At 38.9% G+C, this 20,681-nt stretch overlaps 3 protein-coding genes across 3 annotated transcripts in view; all 3 read left to right on the forward strand.

The window, feature by feature from the left end:
• The window catches only part of LOC308524758 (olfactory receptor 4A5-like), a gene marked incomplete at both ends in the record, with an annotated part of 363,276 nt that overhangs the window by 175,824 nt on the left and 166,771 nt on the right, over positions 1 to 20,681 (forward strand). The window lies entirely within an intron of this gene.
• On the forward strand, positions 5,308 to 6,261 carry LOC308524669 (olfactory receptor 5L1-like; the record flags this gene model as incomplete). The annotated part of the gene is made up of 1 exon (XM_081099247.1): positions 5,308 to 6,261. One exon carries the CDS (start codon positions 5,308 to 5,310, stop codon positions 6,259 to 6,261), a length of 954 nt encoding a protein of 317 aa, XP_080955373.1.
• LOC308525196 (olfactory receptor 5L2-like) lies at positions 13,654 to 14,604 on the forward strand (the record flags this gene model as incomplete). Its single annotated transcript, XM_081099984.1, has 1 exon — positions 13,654 to 14,604. One exon carries the CDS (start codon positions 13,654 to 13,656, stop codon positions 14,602 to 14,604), a length of 951 nt encoding a protein of 316 aa, XP_080956110.1.

The following is a 20,681-nucleotide window of genomic DNA, read 5'->3' on the forward strand; positions in this document are numbered from 1 at the left end:
ATTATAGAAGGTAAATAAATCCCAGAATAAAAAAATAAAAAAGAAAAAAAGGAGAGGCTGGGAGCTTCTGTCGCCGGGGGGCTTGGCCAGCCTGAAAACAGCCCTCAGCTCCTCACCCAGACTGGTCAGGCACCCCAGTGGGGACCCCCCCAACCCTAAAGGGGGTGTGGCCAGCCTGAAAACAGCCATCATCCCCTCACCCAGGTTGGCCAAACCTCCATGGGGGTCCCCACTGGGGAGGGCTTGACCAGCCTTCAAACAGCCATCAGCCCCTCAGCCAGGCTGGCCAGGCATCCCAGTGGGGCCCCCCACTCTGAAGGGGATGTGACCAGCCTGAAAACAGCCATGAGCCACTCATCCAGGCTGGCCAGGCACCCCAGTGGGGACCCCCACCCTGAAGTGGGTGTGACCAACTGCAAACACTCATCAGCCCCTCACCCAGGCTGGCCAGGCACCCCAGTGGGGACCCCCACCCTGATCCAGGACACCCTTCAGGGCAAACCAGCCGGCCCCCACCCATGCACCAGGCCTCTATCCTATATAATAAAAGGGTAATACGCAAACTGATCCTAACAGCAGAACGACTGGGAATGACTGGTCACTATGACACACACTGACCACCAGGGGGCAGATGCTCAATGCAGGAGCTGTCCCCTGCTGGTCAGTGTGCTCCCACAGGGGGAGCTCTGCTCAGCCACAAGCCAGGCTGATGGCTGCCAGCACAGCAGTGGTGGCGGGAGCCTCTCTGCCTCCTCAGCATTGGTAAGGATGTCCGACTGCAGCTTAGATCTGCTCCCTGCTGGTAAGTGGACATCCCCCAAGGGCTGCCGGGCTGCCAGAGGGATGTCTGACTGCCAGAGGGATGTCTGACTGCCAGCTTTGGGCCTGATCCCTCAGGGAGCGGGCCTAAGACAGCAGGTGGACATCCTTCGAGGGGTCCAAGACTACAAGAGGGCATAGGCCGGGCTGAGGGAACCCCCCGAGTGCACAAATTTTTGTGCACCGGGCCTCTAGTCTAATATAATTCTATGGGTACTAGTGGGAAAGTTATCAACATGTATGAATAAATTATGAATTTCTACTAAGTCATGGAAACTAAATTTGCTAGAAATAATAATGAAAAAAAAAACCCACCAGAGATAAATATGGGCACAGAAGTAGCCTTAACATACTCAAGGAAAGTATTAGTGAACATACAGATAGATCAGTAGAAAATACTCAAAATTACATGTAGAGAAAAAAAGTGCAGAAACAAGGGAAAGTATTTAAGCTGTATGACTATTAAACAGTCTAAATAACTCTATTTGAAAACTCAGAAGTAAAACAGAATGATATGAGGGCAGAGGAAGTATGTGTAGAGATAATGGCTAAAAATTTTCTAAAATTAATAAAGGACACAAAACCACAGGTTCAAGAATCTCAGATAACACCAGACAGAATGAACACACACACACACACACACACACACACACACACACACATCATAGAAGGAAACAAAGTAAAACAGTACCAGTAAATATGGGATGCAAGAACCATTACATATGGAGAAATGATTTTCAACTACAGCAGTTTTAACACAATAATTTGCTTATGGAGTGATATCAGTTGCTCTGTAGGATGTTAAGCAGCACACATGGGCTCTACAAACCAGATGCCAGCAGCACCCCCTTCTAGTTATGACTATCAAAAATAATCCACAGCCCTGGCTGGGTGGCTCAGTTGGGTGGAGCCTCATCCCATACAACCAACAGGTTGCAGGTGTTATCCCCAGTCAGGGCGTCTATGGGAGGCAACTGATCAATGTTTCTCTCTCTCTCTCTCTCTCTCTCTCTCTCTCTCTCTCTCTCTCTCTCTCTCTCTCTTTCTCTCTCTCTCTCTCTCCTTCCTCTGTATCTAAAATGAATAAAAACATATGCTCAAGTGAGGATTTAAAAATGTACATATTGGTAGTTAAAAAATAGTCACAGGCATGTAAAGTACAACATAGGGAATATAGTCAATAATATTGCAATAACTATATGGTGCTAGTTGGGTACTGGAAATATTGGAGTTCTAGAACACTTTGTAAAGTGTGTGGGCTTACTTCTAATATTGAATTTAAAACGGAGTGGGTATTTAAAACACAGAAAGAGAAAGAAAAGGTAGCCCTCATAGTCAGTTATAGAAACCAATCAAGATCTCTAAAACAAAGGAGCCTAGTGGGGCAAGGTGGCCTGGCTCTTTACCTAGTTGTGTGGATGACGTGTTCATTCTTCTCTGAAATGGATGCTTCTTTAATCAAAGTTTGCCAGGCACTTGAGTATTAAAAAAATAATAGTGCCGATGAAGAAAACTGAGATATACCCTTAGTTAAGTGGCCAGATGAATTGATAATGTATTTACGCTGATCAGTAGTTGATAGAAAGGAAGCATAAACAGAACATGAATATATTTTCTTTGCTTTTGCTCTCAATTTCAAAAAGCAAGCTAATATTCTTAAACCTCTTATACATCCCTTTATTGATTATCATGATGAGGAAATGAATTAATATTGTATAATATTTAGAAAAGGTCCTAACACATAACAAGTGCTTAATAAATGCGAACTGTTATATAGTTTTCTGACCAATAGGATCATTGCTTTTATGGTATTTAAGGAATTCTGGTGTGGCTTTAGTCACTGTGCCCTATAGGAATTTAGGAGATTTTATAATGTCATAAGAAAGGGAGAATTTATAAGAAATATTTGTGTTGTTTTGGCAATAATAGGCTGTGACCCAATTATATGACACCAGGATGTAAGACTGTAATGAACCATAATATCTAGAAGGAGGCACTTTGGTTGTAAATAGGTTTTTCCCAAATGGGGATAATTTAAAAAACAAATTTCTTAATGGCATTCCATAGAGATTAATTATTATACATTACACCATACATTGTATTAGTTTAATTTTTACATATTTTGTTATACCATGTAAATTAATAATTGATTTGCAACTTGAGGGACCCTTCCCCAGGAGCTTAAATTACATATAAGTCTCTAACTGGGTACCACACTTGTCCTAACATCTCCAGCACCAGGGAGGAAATGTCTGTCACTCAGGTTTGTTAGCTACAACTAGGCTCTGGTTACTTGAAAATTAAAATGGACATGTTTTCCCAGAAAACATGATTTTAAAAATATAGCTAACTCATTTGTCTGCTAATTAGAGAATGATTTCACAGACCATATTCCTGTGCACTTACTGTTCAAATGCTTTTGTCTTTTAGTATTGAGAGACAGTTGATGGTGAAGTTAGAACCATTTCCTCTGGAACACCAAATGTTGATGTGTCTGAAAGAATACAGAGGAAACAAACGGTAGTTTCTCTCCCCCCCTGCCCCCCTCCTTTTCCACTTTGTTTCACACCAATTTTTGTCATGGGATCTAAAATTTGTGACCATGGAGGAACTCCCTAATTCTTTTTTTATGTTAATAGAGTAACTTTTATAATTATATTTAATTACCTTTATTGGGGTGACATCTTAATAACATTACATAGCTTTCAAGTGTACATTTCTATGATACACCATCTGTATATTGCATCATGTGCCCACTACCAGAAGTCAGATCTTCCGTCACCATATATTTGACCCTCTTCCCCCTTTACTACCCCAAGTCCCCTTCCCTCTGGTAACCACCATACTTTTGTCACCCTATATTCTGAAGGTTGAATTGATGTGCCTGAGAGTTGGTCATGGAGAGATAATCAGGACATGAGGACTATGGCTATTCATTAAATGAGGTCTTTAAGATTTGTTTTCAGTTTACCATAAAGCAGTTTCTTATTATCAGCCTAGAACATAGGAAGACATTTTTCCAAGTTGATTTTCTTGGTTTAACTCTTAAGTGGGCAAAGAATTCAGGATTTTGCTGGTTGTTTTTTTTTTTCAAGTAATGAGAAAACCATGACTTTCGGAAGGTGATATGCTTTCATTTTAAATTAACTGAAGATATGGATGAAATACCGGGTTATATTTTCCGTCCAGAATATCTTCGCTCAATTTTCAGGACATATATGTGTATTACATCATGGGTATAAGAATAAAATTATTTAATTTCTTATGCCTTTTCTTTAAGGATAGGTGTGAAAGGTAGATCTAATTTATATAGAATATACAAATGTAACCACTTCCCAACCAAGTACTTCAGAGAACCTGGGAAAATTCTTCACTTAACCTTTTAAAATGTGGGTAAAGAATTAATTAATCTTTTGATTATAGCCTGATTACAGAAATAACATTTAAAATCTCTATCATATGTATTCATACCTCCGCAGGTACATCTTCATTTCCATTTACATGTATACACCCTGTTTTTTTATTATGTATCTTTTAAAAATTAACCATCTCCAAAACATAATTTCAAATAGCACAATAGCCTTCTACCCTAAATATGATGCTCCATAGTTTAACAATTGCTCTTTTTGACAATTAAATTTTCTGATTGTTAATATTATAAACAATGCTGAAATGTAGCTTTGGATGTAGGTTTTCACAATTTTGTCAATGTAATTAATATATCTTATTAAAATCTCCCATTAAAGTATAAGATAGTTTTTATTGTTATCAGGGTTAAGTCTTCTAATATATGCAGCCTAATTATATTCCCGAAAAATTTATAGGTAAGTTTCATCTTCCTGAGTCTTTAATAGCATACATAGGTCATTGCTATTATAATTGATAAAACCACTTTGCTAAATTGATACAAAAATGATAATTTTCAGTGTATATTTTAATTTTCTTTTTTTATAATTCCAAGTCTAAAGGGTTTTTATGGGTCACAAATCTCAAAAAATAGTCACCTCAAAAATAGAATTGTGAAAAACTTTTATTAAAATTTATGTTCATCATAGATTCAAATAAAGAATAGTTTATATTTTATGCAACCACAGTAAGTGTTACCTTGGTGGACAGAATTTATATTTTGTCAGAGAACAGGAGATAATTTCTGTGTGCCTTTGAAGTGTACCATTGAATCTGTTTTGAAACCCATGGAACTACTGAATTTTCATTCATCATCTTACTCTGTTGTGATCAAGAAAGGTTGGAATCATTGAACCATTCTGATGATGTTTAAGCCAATTTTGATCAGCAGGACCAACTACACAATTAATATTATTTATTATATGACAATATTGTTTCTGTTACATCTCAGAAATACACTGCTCCATAGACATCACTGTTATATTTTTCTAAAATTATATACCTGTTTTTTGTCTCCTTTCTTCTCTTTCTAGAAGCAATACAAAACTTATCATTTGGTTTTTCCATCCTGACATATGGGACATGGGGGAGGAGAATTGCACTGCTTTGACAGAGTTCATTCTTCTTGGATTAACAGATGTTCCTGAGCTGAGAGTCTTTCTTTTCATAGTGTTCCTTCTCATATATGGAGTCACAGTTTTGGGAAATGTGGGCATGATCGCACTGATTCAGGTCAGCTCTCGACTTCACACTCCCATGTACTTTTTCCTCAGCCACCTGTCCTTTATAGATTATTGCTATTCTACAATCATTGTGCCAAAGATGCTAGCTAATATTGTAAACGAAGACAAAGCCATCTCCTTCCTGGGATGCATGGTGCAGTTTTACTTATTTTGTGCCTATGCAATCAGTGAAGTCTTCCTGCTGGCCGTGATGGCCTATGACCGCTTTGTGGCCATCTGTAACCCACTGCTGTACATGGTCACCATGTCCCGGACTCTCTGTGTGGGGCTGGTGTCTTGCTGCTACCTCGGTGGGACTGTGTGTTCTCTGATTCACTTGTGTTTAGCTCTTGAGATCCCATCCTTTAGATCAAATGTGATTAACCATTTCTTTTGCGATCTGCCCCCGCTCTTATCTCTTGCTTGCTCTGATATCTCTATGAATGAATTGTTGCTATACATTGTGGCCTCATTCAATGAGGTCACCACCATCGTGATCATCCTCACCTCCTACTTGTTTATTCTCATCACCATCCTGAGGATGCACTCTGCAGAGGGAAGACGCAAAGCCTTTTCCACCTGTGCCTCCCACCTCACAGCCATCGTTGTCTTCCATGGAACAATCCTTTTCACTTATTTCCGCCCCAGTTTGGGCAACAGTGCGGATACTGATGAGGTGGCCACAGTGTTCTACACCGTAGTGATTCCCATGCTGAACCCCCTGATCTATAGTCTAAGAAACAAGGATGTGAAAGAAGCTCTCAGAAAAGCTGTGAGCTCCAAAATATTTTCCTGGAGAATATTTTCTTGGTAGGACCCAGGATTCCATAATGGAGGCTATTGTGGGGTGAATTTGGTGGGCTCCTGTGTTACAGAATGGAGAGAACAGCCAGAGGCAGGTCTTTATGAGTGAGTCATTTTCATTCATTTACATTTGTGTCTCTGCACTTGACCAGTGCAGGGTTGAGCATATTTCAAAATTTGCAGCTATATGTTTGCTTTTATTCAACCTAAAATGTTTTAAATGGGTAAGGGTATTGAACTGTTAAGATGCTCAAATATAGTTTGCTGTAAAACCCGTCATAAGGTTAATGATGAACTCTTGTGAATCACATTTTCTGATCTGTTATCAAAAGTACTATCATTTCAAAATTGAATTATTCTAATTTTACAATGAAGAATACACCTTTGCCAGTTTATGCACAGAGTGAGATTTCCATATGTGTATATATTCTGTTTGTTGTTCACTGTTTGCTTCCTTTATTATATTTTTGTTGTTGTCATTGCAATTTCTAATGTTTTTGGAACTTCAAGGACTAATATTTAAAAACTGGAGATACTAGCAATAATTATGTCAGAGAAATCTTAGGGAAACTAGGAGATAGGTCATGTGTAAAAAATTTAGGATTATTCATGGCACTTAATTAATCCTCTGTTTTTGTCTCTGTTGCTCTATCTGTCTCTGTTTGCATGTATATATGTATAGAAAATGTATACATGCATTTAATAACCATCTTTATGAGGGGCAGCATTTTTGTCTTTGAACGTTTTCATTAGTTTATCTTTTACTTTTTTAAAAATATATTTTATTGATTTCAGAGAGAGAGATAGAAACATCAATGATGCAAAAAAAATCATTGATTGGCTCTCTCATGCACATCCCCTACTAGAGATTGAACCAGCAACCTGGGCATGTGCCCTTGACCAGAATTGAACCTGGGACCCTTCAGTTTGCAGGTCGGTGTTCTATCCACTGAGCAAGACTGGCCAGGGGTATCTTCTACTTCTTATCATCATGCTTATTTTACATTTTGTGGATCAAATGTCTACTGTCATTTATAGGTGAAGTTGTAGCCTCTGTTTATGTTCTTTGTTGTATTTTTACTTGTGATGAAATGACCTTTGCTTAACCTTCCTATATGTGTCTAAACCACATTGCTTCATTTAATCCTGATTTATAAATACCATTGATAATTTATTTGTGCCTTCATTATGTTTATGTCAATTTCTACATTGCACTAAGTGAAATCATATGGTGTTTGTCTTTCTCTGACTGACTCATTTCACTAAGCATAATACCATCTATATCCATTTATGTTGTAGCAAATAGAAATATTTCATTCTTTTTTATGCCCAAGTAATATTTTATTATATAAACTAGAGGTCTGGTGCACAAATCCATGCACATTGAAAGGAAATTAATTAGAAGAAATATTTTAATATCACTACTGGTACTTTCTCTAGAATAGAAATGTCAACCAAATTCACAATCCACAATGACAGATGGAAACACCCACATGCAATTGGCGCCAATGAGAGTTTTATATGTAGTGCGAATGCGTGAGTCAATTTAGCCTTTTATAGATATAGAATAAACTTGATTAATTAGACCTGCTTTCTAATTTAGCTAAACTTTTCCAGCCCAGTGAAGCAACTCAACTTCTCTTTCAGGCAATTGTCAGCAACATAGCAGTAAATGTCAATATGAAGCAGATTATTATTGTAGATCACGCAGGGAGAACAAAGGGTAAAATATTTAACTGCAGCAGTGTTTGACTATATTCTGTGCAGTGAGAAAACCTGAAGTCACTTTCAAGGTCCACTATTTCTTACTTCCTTTCAGTTGGGTCAAGTTTCTAAGCTTTCTAAATCTCCATTTTCCAGCTAATGAAAAGAAAATAGGATTCCACCAAGTCTCCTATTTACCTATTCCAGGACTTCTGTGAGGATCAAACGAGATGAGGAATGGGAAAATGCTTTGGTTAAAGTGTGAAATGTTTGCATCTGGCTCTAAAGCAAGTCATGTTCCTGGACTGAAGAAACTCCAAAGAGGCTAGTCGCTAGGGAGAGAAAGCTGGGCATTACTACGTGATGTTATTACCTGGTGCCACAGGGACCATTTCCAGGCTGGGCTGGGCTGTGAGCCAAATTTTGTGCCATGCGGTCTTGGCAGCATCAGCTGTGATTTGGTGGGCTGTTGCTCTGGGGTGGTGGTGGGCCTATATCCCACTTGAGGGAAGCTGAGTGTTGCTTTGTGGGCGCCAGGTCTGCAGAGCCATTTCTCTGTAAATGGCCAGTGAATGACACAGCAGCTCCTGTATTGAGCGTCTTCCCCCTGGTGGTCAGTGCATGTCATAGCGACTGGTCGGATGGACACTTAGCATATTAGCCTTTTACTAGTATATATATATATATATATATATATATATATATATATATATATACTCTTGTTTTTACTCACTTGTCTATTAATGCTCACTTGGGGGGGGGGAGGGACATGTATTACTTTCAACAATAAAGATTTAATTAAAAAGTATATTTTAAGGGTACCACAGTAACTTCAACATATATGAGGAAAGAATTAGTAATATTAAAGATAAAATGAATAATCTAAAGTTACACAGATAGAAAATAATGAATAAAACTAAACCCTTAAGAACTTGGTAACAATATCAAATAGTAAAAATAACTATAATTTAAAACTCAGAGGTAAAAGAGAAGGTCCCAGCAGAGGAAATATCCGTAGAGATAATAGCTAAAATTTTTCTGAAATTAACTAAAGACACCAAACCCAGATTCAAGAAGCTCAGATAACACAAAGCAGAAAGAAATCAAACACACATATACACACACACAGAAGAAAGGAAAGTAAAAGAAAATTGAATAGAAAACCATTATACAGTTGAACAATGTGCAATTAAGGGTGCCTACACCCAGGCAGTGAAAAATTTGCATATCACTTGTGACTCCCCCAAAACTTAACTGTCCTCAGTATCTGCTGGTTCCAGGTCCCCTGTGGATACCACAATCTGGAGAGGCTCATGTTCTCTGCATAAAATGGCACAGATCAATGCATATGGTTGTCTGTCTGCATTCATAGACCTCCATGTTTTATTGGGGAAAAAAATCTGTGCATAAGTGAACCTGCACTGTTGAAGTCCATGGTGTTCAAGGTCAAATGTATAATGAGCAGGTCTGTTCAACCTCAGTGCCATTGATCTTTTGTACTGGATAGTTTCGGTTGTGAGATACTATCCTGTGCATTGCCGGCTGTTTAACAAAAGAATAGTACTTAACACAAAAATTACAAAAAATGGTGTTTTTCTTGGTGTAAGGTACATGTATATAGCAATGTAAAACCATAGAAAATTAAAAACTAATCAGGTTAATGTTTAATTTATTTTTGACAAAGCTACCAAGGCTATTTTTTTCAATAAACGATGAAGAATAACTGACTATTCCTCTGTAAAAAGATGAACTGAAATCTATACTTCATGCCATTTACCAACACTAAAAATGCATCATAGACATAAATTTGAGTGCCAAAGGCACAAGTTATTTATATCTGGTGGGAGGTTTATATCCATAATATATAAAGAACACTTACAACTAGAGCATAGAAAGTCAAACAGGCAAAATATTTGCATAGACATTTCACCAAAGAAGAATGGGTTTAAGGTTCCTTGAGTGCAGAAAACCCAGAAAATTTGAAGACATCCTTCAAACCAACAACGTCCCCAGTTATTTCTATATTGACCCACACATATATGCCCATGGGGGCAATACATAAAATATGGACTGGTAAGAGGTGTTTTGTTTTTTTTTTTTAAATTGTGAAAGATTATGTGGGAACGGAGAACCAGAATGTTCCCTCAGCCTAGGATGTTGTCTCTGACATGTCAAGTTTAGGAAGATATTGTATGGTATTTTAGAATATAAAATTGGTTTACTTGAAATTACCTTTTGACTATATGCATTCCTTGAGAAGTGTATGTGTACACTCAGTATACACAGAGACCAGTAGTGGCCTACATTGACAGTAGACAGTGAGAAGAAGCGCACACCCAGAATAGATCACTGAAGGGTCCCAGCTAATGGCTCCAGCATTGGACATGCTTTAAGGAAATGCCAGCCTCAGCCCAGAGTTGCATGGGGCCTTTTCCTGCGATGTATTTAGAGATTATCCAGTTTACAAGTCAGTGCTTGTGCCTCCATCATCTCCTTTGTAAGAGAGACCTAGAAACAGGATTGTTCTCTTGATTGGTTATCATGATCATGAAATGAGTCAATGTTATATAATATTTAGAATAGGTTCTAACATATCACAAGTGCTCAAGAAGTGCAAACTTGGTCTTCTGACCAGTAGGTTATCTTCTTCCTAGCATTTTAAAGGAATTCTGGTGTGGCTTCAGTTACTGTACTTTGTTGAAAATTGGGGGATTTTGTAATAGTATAAAAATGGGAATTAATGATAAACATTCCTGTGATTTCATTATGGCAATGTGATCTGTGACCCACACATATGACATTGGGATGGAATGTCATACAACACTAGGAAATCTGGAAGGAGACACGTTTGATTTTAAACAACTGTTTCATAAAGTAGGACATTTAAAATGTTCTGTATAATATTCCATAGAGATTAATTATGTGTCTTATACCACATGAAGTATTAGTTGAATTTTAATTTATTTTTATAGCATTAAAAGTTAGTAATTGATTGGGAACTTAAGGGGCCCATTCCCCAGGGGTAGCAGTATAAATTGCTGTGTTCAACATTTATTCTAACATCTCCAGCACCACAGAGGTACTGTGTCACTTAGGTTTTTTAGCCAGATCTAGGCTCTGGTTACTTGAAAATGGAAATGAATATACTTCTCCAGCAAACAATTATGTAAGGTAAGTTTAACTCATCTGTCTTCTATTTAGAGAATGATTTCATAGACATATACCTGTGCACTTACTTGCCAGAGACTAATTCCAGCATGACAGCAGGGCTGCATCTGGGAATGGCTTGAAGGCATTTCCCCAAACCTGAATAGGAAACTGCTTGCTGCCAGACAGCTAAAAGGCATCTTAATCTACATGTTATTGCCTCCTACTGGCCAAATACCTGAACAGCCATAGGCTAATTCCCCTGTTCTGACAATGTTTCTGTATTACCCTTTGAAGTGTATATCTCTGCCTTGCCTCAGGACAAATTGTGTTAATAAAAAGCATGGGGTTCTGGGGACAGAGAGAACCTAAGACTTTAGAGTTAATATCTTAGAACTTAGCTCCTTTAGCTAAGCTCCTCTGACTCCCAAAATGCCTTTCAAAATTATATCTCGTTTCCGGACTCTTTATTTGTCTCTGGATTCCTATTTAACATCTACGCACGGCCCCTTCTCCAGATTCCTGAACCATTCTTGATGCTGGGACAAGAACCCCGGCATTTACTGATTCAAATGCTTTTCTCTTTTAGTATTGAGAGATCATTGATGGTGAAATTAGAACAATTTCCTTTGGAACACCAAACGTTGATGTATGTGAAAGAATACAGAGAACACAAATGGTGTTCTCTCTCTCTCTCTCTCTGTCCCTCTCCCTCTCTCATTCTCTTTTTTACTTTCTTCACCCTAGTTTCTCTCATGGAATTGAGAGATTCCCTAATTGTCACCCTAAATATGAGGGTTGAATTTATGTGTCCCTGTGTTGGTCATGGGGAATCGGGACATGTAGACTATCTCTGCTCAGTAAATGAGGTGAATTCTTTTATTTTTTTTTTGTTTGTTTTTTACTTTACCATGAACTAGTTTCTTATTATCAGCCTAGACCATTAGGAAGAAGAATTTCCAAGTTGATTTTCCCATTTTTAACTCTGAAGTGGGCTAATAATTCAGATTCATTTTTGGGGGAATGGGTGGGTCAAGTAATGAGAAAACCATGACTTCAGCAAGATTTTTTGTTTGCACTTCTTTAAAATTAGTTCAAGATATGGAGAAAATACCAGGATATGTTTTCAGTCCAGAATCTCTTTTTCATTATATTTATGTGTATGAAGTCATGGGTATACTCCTCTAGGAAAGAGGACAGAGAATAAAATTTCTCATCTTTCATATGACTTATTGCTAAAGGACCGATCTGAATGTAAATTGGACCCATAGAACATATATTGTAATTACTTCCCCCAACCAACTTCTAGAGATAATTTAGGAGAGTTTTCACTTACCTCTTTCTCAATGTGGGTAAAGGATTTATCTTTTATGGTTGTAGCCAAATTAAAGTGATAACATGTTATATCTACCGTATGTATTCATATCTCAAAGTATACATTACATTTAAATTTACATATACACATCAAGTATACTAGATTTAAAAAAAATAACCATCTCCACAAGATCATTTTAAATAACACAACTTTCTGCCTTAGATATGATATAGCATAGTTTAACAATTGCACTATTTTGATAATATTTTTTCCCATTCTCAAAATAATAAACAATGCCTCAATAAAACTTTGGATATAGTTTTTCACAATTTTTACATGTGATTAAACATTTCTTATAACAGCTTACTAAGAATGGAATCTCTCATAAATATATCATGTCAGGGTTATATGCTACCTAATTGCTTTCCAGAAAAATTTATACAAGTGTTATATCTTTCTGAGTCATTATTGGTATTAATCATTACAGTTGTATTCAATTGAGTCACTTTGTTAAACTGACAAGTAAAAATCATGATGAATTTCAGTATATATTTTAAATCTCTTTTTTTTTCATTCTCCTTAATTTCAAATTTCAAGGGTGCTTATGCGTCACTAATCTCAAAGAGATTTGTCACATTTTTCCAACAAGGAATCCACACAGAACCTCACCTTCTGAAACCTTATGCTACTGATAGGCTCACCTTAAAAATTAGTGTTTATATTATGTAGGGTCACAATAGCTGCAATCTTACTTAAACAGAACTTATTATATTATTCAGGGAACAGGAGTTGGTCTCACATGGCTTCAGAGTCTATCATTGAATCTATGTCTAAGTCCATCAAACACATAAGTAAATTCATCACCTCAATTTCTTGTGGTAGATAACTGTTGGGAATCATACAGTTGGGAATCTAAAGTTGATACTTTAGATTTGATCAGGCAGATCTCCAGTCACACTGAAAATATAGAATTATCTGCCAATTATATTTCAAGTAATGCTTTGTCAGATATCAATGTGATACTTTTATTCACTGCGTTTGACATCAATGTGATATTTTTCTTAAGCTAATATATCAGTGAGGTGAAGGATTGGGGAAGGGGCTGGAGAAGGGTGGAGGGAGTTAATAGAAGAAAAAAAGAAGACATCATTAATATTTTCAACAATAAAGATAATTTAAAAACAAACAAAAACAATAAAAAACTTATTTGGTTTTCTAAACCTGACAGATGTGGAAATGGGGGAGGAGAACTGCACCTCTGTGACAGAGTTCATTCTTCTTGGATTATCTGATGTCCCTGAGCTGAGAGTGTTTCTCTCCCTGCTGTTCCTTCTGATCTATGGAGTCACGGTTCTGGGCAACCTGGGCATGATCGCACTGATTCAGGTCAGCTCTCGCCTTCACACTCCCATGTACTTTTTCCTCAGCCACCTGTCCTTTGTGGACTTTTGCTACTCCACGATCATCGTGCCAAAGATGCTGTTCAACATGCTAACCGAGGATAAAACCATCTCCTTCCTGGGATGCCTGGTGCAGTTTTATTTGTTTTGTGCCTATGGAATCACTGAGTTCTTCCTGCTGGCTGTGATGGCCTATGACCGCTTTGTGGCCATCTGTAACCCACTGCTGTACATGGTCACCATGTCCCAGAATCTCTGTGTGGGGCTGGTGTCTTGCTGCTACCTCGGTGGGACTGTGTGTTCTCTGATTCACTTGTGTTTAGCTCTTGAGATCCCATCCTTTAGATCAAATGTGATTAACCACTTCTTTTGTGATTTACCCCCAATCTTTAACCTTGCCTGCTATGATGTCTCTATAAATGAACTCACGGTGTTCATTGTGGTCACTTTCATTGAGATCGTCACCATCATGATCATCCTCACCTCCTACTTGTTTATTCTCATCACCATCCTGAGGATGCACTCTGCACAGGGAAGACGCAAAGCCTTTTCCACCTGTGCCTCCCACCTCGCAGCCATCAGTGTCTTCCAGGGAACAATCCTTTTCACTTATTGCCGGCCCAGTACTGGCAACAGTGCGGATACTGACAAGGTTACCACAGTGTTCTACACAGTAGTGGTTCCCACGCTGAACCCCCTGATCTATAGTGTGCGGAACAAGGATGTGAAAGAAGCTCTCAGAAAAGTGGTGAGCTCTAAAATATTTTCCTGGAGAATATTTTCTTAGTAGGATCCACGGTCCCATAATGGAGGCTGGTGTAGGGTGACTTGGTTGGCTGCTGTGTTATAGAGTAGGGAGAACAGCCAGGGGGCAGGTCTTTAGAGTGAATCTTTCACATTCCATTTTCTTTGTCTCTGCAATTGACCCGGGGCTTTTTGAACACATTTCAAAATTTGCAGCTCTTTGCTTTTATTCAATCTAAAAAAAGATGGATCTCTTACCCTTTGAGCTAGCCTGGAGGGACCTGGAGAGTATTGTGCTGGAACAGACTGTGGAATCTCAGAGGGAAGGTGGGGGAGGGTGGACAGGAAGAGATCAGCCAAAGAAATTGTATGCATATATAAATAACCCAGGGAAACACAAAATAGGGTGGTGAAGACCTGAGGTGGGGGGGGGGGGGCAGAACTGGCTAGAAGAGATCAAGGGGGAAAATGGGGACATATGTAATACTTTCAACAATAAAGGTTTTTTTTTTTTTTTTAAATATATTTTATTGATTTTTTCCAGAGAGGAAGGGAGAGAGATAGAGAGCCAGAAACATCGATGAGAGAGAAACATCAATCAGCTGCCTCCTGCACATCTCCCACTGGGGATGTGCCCGCAACCCAGGTACATGCCCTTGACCGTAATCGAACCTGGGACCTCTCAGTCCACAGACCGACGCTCTATCCACTGAGCCAAACCGGTTTCGGCAACAATAAAGGTTTTAAAAAAATAAAATGTTTTGGCTATTGGACTGTTAAGACCCACACATTTTGTTTGCTGTAAAACCTTCATAAGATTAATGGAAAACTCTTGAGAAACAGAGTTGATGACCTATTATGGAAAGTATGATTCATTTCAAAATGGAATTCCTCTTATTTTACAATGAAGAATCACCTTTGCCAGTTTATGCACAGAGTGAGATTTGCATAGGTGTGCATATTCTGTTTGCTGTTCACTGCTTTCTTCCTTTATTATATTTTTGTTGTCATTGCAGTGTCTAATGTGTTTGGAACTTCAGAGACTAATATTTAAAAAATAGAAACACTAATAATAATTATTTCTCAGAAATGTTGGGGAAATTAAGTTACATGTCATGGGTAAAGCACTTAAAACAATTTATGGCACTTAATTAGTTCCCCGTTTCTGTCTCTATTGCTCTATCTGTCTCAGTGTGCAAGTGTGTGTATATATGTATATAAAATGTATACATGCATTTAATAACCATGGTCATGAGGGGTAGCATTTCTGACCATGGCCTTTTTAATCACTTTATTTTTTACTTACCATCATGCTTGTTTTACCATTTGTGTATCAAACACTTACTCTGACTTATAGGTGGATATCAGCCTTTGTTTATGTTCTTTATTTATGCTGTTGATGAAATAAATGACCTTTGTTTATCCTTTTTTATGGGTCTAAACCAGCCGTGGGCAAACTACGGCCCGCAGGCCGGATCTGGCCTGTTTGAAATGAATAAAACTAAAAAAAAAAATACTCTTTTATGTAATGATGTTTACTTTGAATTTATATTAGTTCACACAAACACTCCACCCATGCTTTTGTTCTGGCCCTCCGGTCCAGTTTAAGAACTCATTGTGGCCCTCGAGTCAAAAAGTTTGCCCACCCCTGGTCTAAACTATATTTCTTCATTCAGTCCTGATTTATATGCACCGTTGATAACTTATTTATCCTTTCATTATGTTTATGTCAATTTCTATACTATATTTACTTATTTAATGAAGTATCTCTCCTTATCTATATAATAAAAGGCTAATATGCAAATTGTCCCCTCGAAGTTCCACTGGGAGACCAGGAGTTCAACTGCTCACTATGATGTGCGCTGACTACCAGGGGGCAGCACAGAACATGGTGGGCGACCAGTAGCGGCGGGCTGCTGAGGGACTGAGGGAAGGAGGAGGTGGGAGGCAGGGAACCTGATTGTCCCTGATCGCAAGCCAGGCCTAGGGATCCTACCCGTGCACAAGTTTCATGCACTGGGCCTCTAGTATCTATAATAATGTTAGAAAGCACTAAGCTTAAGTTTACAAAAATCAAAGTTTGTGACTTGACATGGAATTTTAAACTTTGACTAATAATTTAAACTTTTTCATTCCTCAGTTTTAATCATTGAACAATAGTGATAATCTCTCAACATCATGTTGATATTATTATTTTTAAATATATTTTTGTTGATATTACAGAGGAAGGGAAAAGGAGAGAGAAACATCAATGATGAGAGAGATCTAGACCGCCCTCCTGCATGCCCCACACTGCATGCCCCACTCTGAGGATCTAGCCAAATGCCCACCAGTAGATGAGTGGTTAAAAAAAGCTGTGGTAGAGAGAACCAAGATAGTGGCATAGGTAAACACCTGTACTTGCTGCCTGTCACAACTACATCAAAATAACAACTAAAAGGCAGAACAACTACCACCCAGAACCATGCGAAAGCTGGTTGAGTGGAAGTTCCACAACTAGAGAGGTGAAGAAGGCGCATTGAGACTGGCAAGAGGTGCAGAAAGTGCTGGCAAGTGGATATGCTGATCTTTTAATCAGGAGGGAGATATAAGCTCCCACTTACTCTGAACTCCAGTTCCAGGCGAGACTCTGGGGGACCCAGATACACACGGGGAGAAACTGGACTGTCTGGCATCAGGACAGGAACGCGAGGGCAGCTTTCTCCCAGAGGTGCTCACAGTGATCATTGTTCCTGCACGGGGGTGGGGGACGGGGGGCAGGCAGGATGCGGAGACCTGGGGACTTCTCCAGTGCAGGGCTGACTGGCAGCCATTGCTGTTTGCTCTGCCCTGGTGATTCCCAGAGACCCCACCCCATCCAATGTACAACCCCACCCAAGCTGTGCGCATCAGCTTTTGCATATGAATGGCCTGTCTTCTCTCTGCCTAAAATCTGGCAAACTGCAGCTGGGTCAGAGAGCCCCAGAGCATCCAAAAGAAGGCCCAAGGCCGGCAGCAGCCGCCTGCCTTGATTCACAGCTTGGCCTCGTCTGGGCACTTCCAAACCCCATACAAAGAGGAGGAATCTGCAGATGTCTCTGTAGCTCCTGCTGGGTGGCCCCAGACAGTGGCTGACCTTGCATCTACTTGGAGATCCAAGAGCCAGTGTACCCAGTGGTCAATGTCAGACCATACCAGATTAAAACTCTACAAATCCATAAGCGACACACTCAAGGGGCAGACTCAGTGAGCACCAAAGCCCCACTGAAGCAAGTCGTGCCCCATAGGTGTCTCCTGTGCAACAGATCATCCAGTGTAGACACAGATGGTCACCACAGCCAATTGGCCTGGAGGTCAATTCCTACCAGTGAAACAACAGCAATCAAGGGTTAACTACAACAAGACTGTGCAAACAGCCCACAAAGGGGTGCACCAAGAGTGTCCATCTCAGGTGACTGGGGAGGCTGAGCCATTGGGCCCTATAGAACACCTACCACACAAGGCCACTCTGTCAACTCAAAAAGACTAAACAGATACCCAGTACATAGAAACAAACACAGGGAAATAGCCAAAATGAAGAGACAAAGAAGCAAGTCAAAAATGAAAGAAATGAATGAAAGCAAAATACTGGATATAGAGTTCAAAACTACGGTTATAAGGTTACTCAAGAATCTTCTAGAAACCTCTGAGAAATTTAGTGAGACCCTCAATGATATGAAAAAGGACCAATCAGAAATTAAGCATACACTGACTGAAATAAAGAATAATATACAGAGATCCAACAGAAGACTAGAGGATCCCAAGTATCAAGGCAAAGACTTGAAATATGAAGAAGCAAAAAACACCCAACCAGAAAAGCAAAAAGTAAAAAGAATCCAAAAATATCAAGATAGTGTAAGGAGCCTCTGGGACAACTTCAAGTGTACCAACATCTGAATTATGGGGGTGTCAGAAGAAGAGAGAGAGCAAGATATTGAAAACCTATTTGAAGAAATAATGACAGAAAACTTCCCCTTCCTGTGAAAGAAATAGACTTACAAGTCCAGGAAGTGCAGAGAACCCCAAACAAGAGGAATCCAAAGAGGACCACACCAAGACACATCATAATTAAAATGCCAGGGGCAAAAGACAAAGAGAATCTTAAAAGCAGCAAGAGAAAAACAGTTAGTTACCTACAAGGGAGTACACATATGAATGTCAGCTGATATCTCAACAGAAACTACGCAGGCCAGAAGGGAGTGGCAAGAAATATACAAAGTGATGAATAGCAAGAACCTACAACCAAGATTACTCTATCCACCAAAGCTATCATTTAGAATTGAAGGTCAGATAAAGAGCTTTACAGACAAGAAAAAGCTAAAGGAGTTCATCACCACCAAACCAGTATTATATGAAATGCTGAAGGGTATTCTCTAAGAAGAGGAAGAAGAAGAAAAAGGTAAAGATAAAAAATTATAAACAACAAAGTGACAACAAATACATATCTATCAACAAGTGAACCTAAAAAATCAAATGAATATAAAACCTGATGAACAGAACAGACTGCTAAATGTAATAGAATCAGAGGCATGGAAAGGGAGCAGAATCAGGGGCATGGAAAGGGAGCAGACTGACAATTCTTATGGGGTGGGGGGAAGTGGTTGTGGGGGGTGCAGGCAAAGATTGGACAAAGAGCTTACACCTATGAACGAGGTCAGTGTGTGTGTGGCGGGGAGTGTTTGAAGGCCTTGAGTGGGGTGGGAATTGGGTGGAGGGGAGCTATGGGGGGGGGGGGGGGGAAAGAGGAACATCTGTAATTATCTGAACAATAAAGATTAAAAAAAAAGAAAATAGACAAAAAAATCTTTGGTATATTTACATAATGAAATACTATGCAGCTGTAAAAACGAAAGAATTCTTACCATTTACAACAGCAGGGAGGGACCTGAAGAGTATTATGCTAAGTGAAATAAGCCAGTCAGGGAAAGATGTGAGATGATCTCACTCATTGGGGAATCTAATGAACAAAATGAACTGATGAACAAAATAGATCCAGAGATATAGAAGCATGGTTCAGACTGAGGTATTCCATAGGGAAGGCGGGGGTAGGCGGTTGGTGGAAAGTGATTAACTGGGGAACTTATATGCAATAGGTTATAACATATAATGAGAGCCCAAGAAGTGTGAACTATTAATAGTTTTCTGAACAGTACGTTATCTCTTCCCTAGCATTTCAAGGTAATCTGTGTGGCTTTAGTCACTGTACCTTTCTGGAATTTTGGTGATTCTGTAATATTATAAGAAAGAGGGAATTAATAAGAAACATGCCTGCGATTTCATTATAGCAATGTGATCTGTGACCCACACATATGACACTAGGATGGAATATCATACAGCACCATGAAATCTGGAAGGAGACTTGTTTGCTTTCTAACACTTATTTCACAAATTAGGGCATTTACAAAAGTTCTTGATGATATTCCATAGAGATTAATTATATGTCTGATACAACATGAAGTGCTAATTGAATTTTCACTTATTTTTAAAGCATAAATGACTAATGATAGAATTGGAACTAAAGGGACCCATTCCTCAGGGGTTAAAATTACAGTTGAAGTCTCTAACTGTGTTAAAATTACATATAAGTCTCTAACTGTGTACTACATTTATCCTAACATCTCCAGAAACACGGAAGAACTGTCTGTCATTCAGGTTTGTTAGCTGGAGCTAGGGAGGCTCTGGTTACTTGAAAGTGAAAATGAATATATTTCCCCAGCAAACAATTATGTAAGATAAGTCTAACTCATTTGGCTTCTACTTCGAGAATGATTTCACAGATCATATTCCTGTGCACTCACTGATTCAAATGTCTGTTTATCTTTTAGTATTGAGAGACCATTGATAGATAGTGAAATTAGAACAATTTCCTCTGGAACACCAAACATTGATGATGTATGTGAAAGAATACAGAGGAAACAAATGGTATTCTCTCCCTCTCTCTCTCTTACTCTGTCACTTTGCCTTTCCCCACACCAGTTTCTGTCATGGAATTGAGAGCTCCCTAATTGTCACCCTAAATCTGAGGGTTGAATTAATGTGTCCCCTGAGTTGGGGAAAAAGGAAGTGTAGACTATCTATGCTCAGTAAATGAAATGAATTCCT

This window comes from Myotis nattereri (genome assembly GCF_964212035.1).
Source record: "Myotis nattereri genome assembly, chromosome: 9".
NCBI lineage: Eukaryota > Metazoa > Chordata > Mammalia > Chiroptera > Vespertilionidae > Myotis > Myotis nattereri.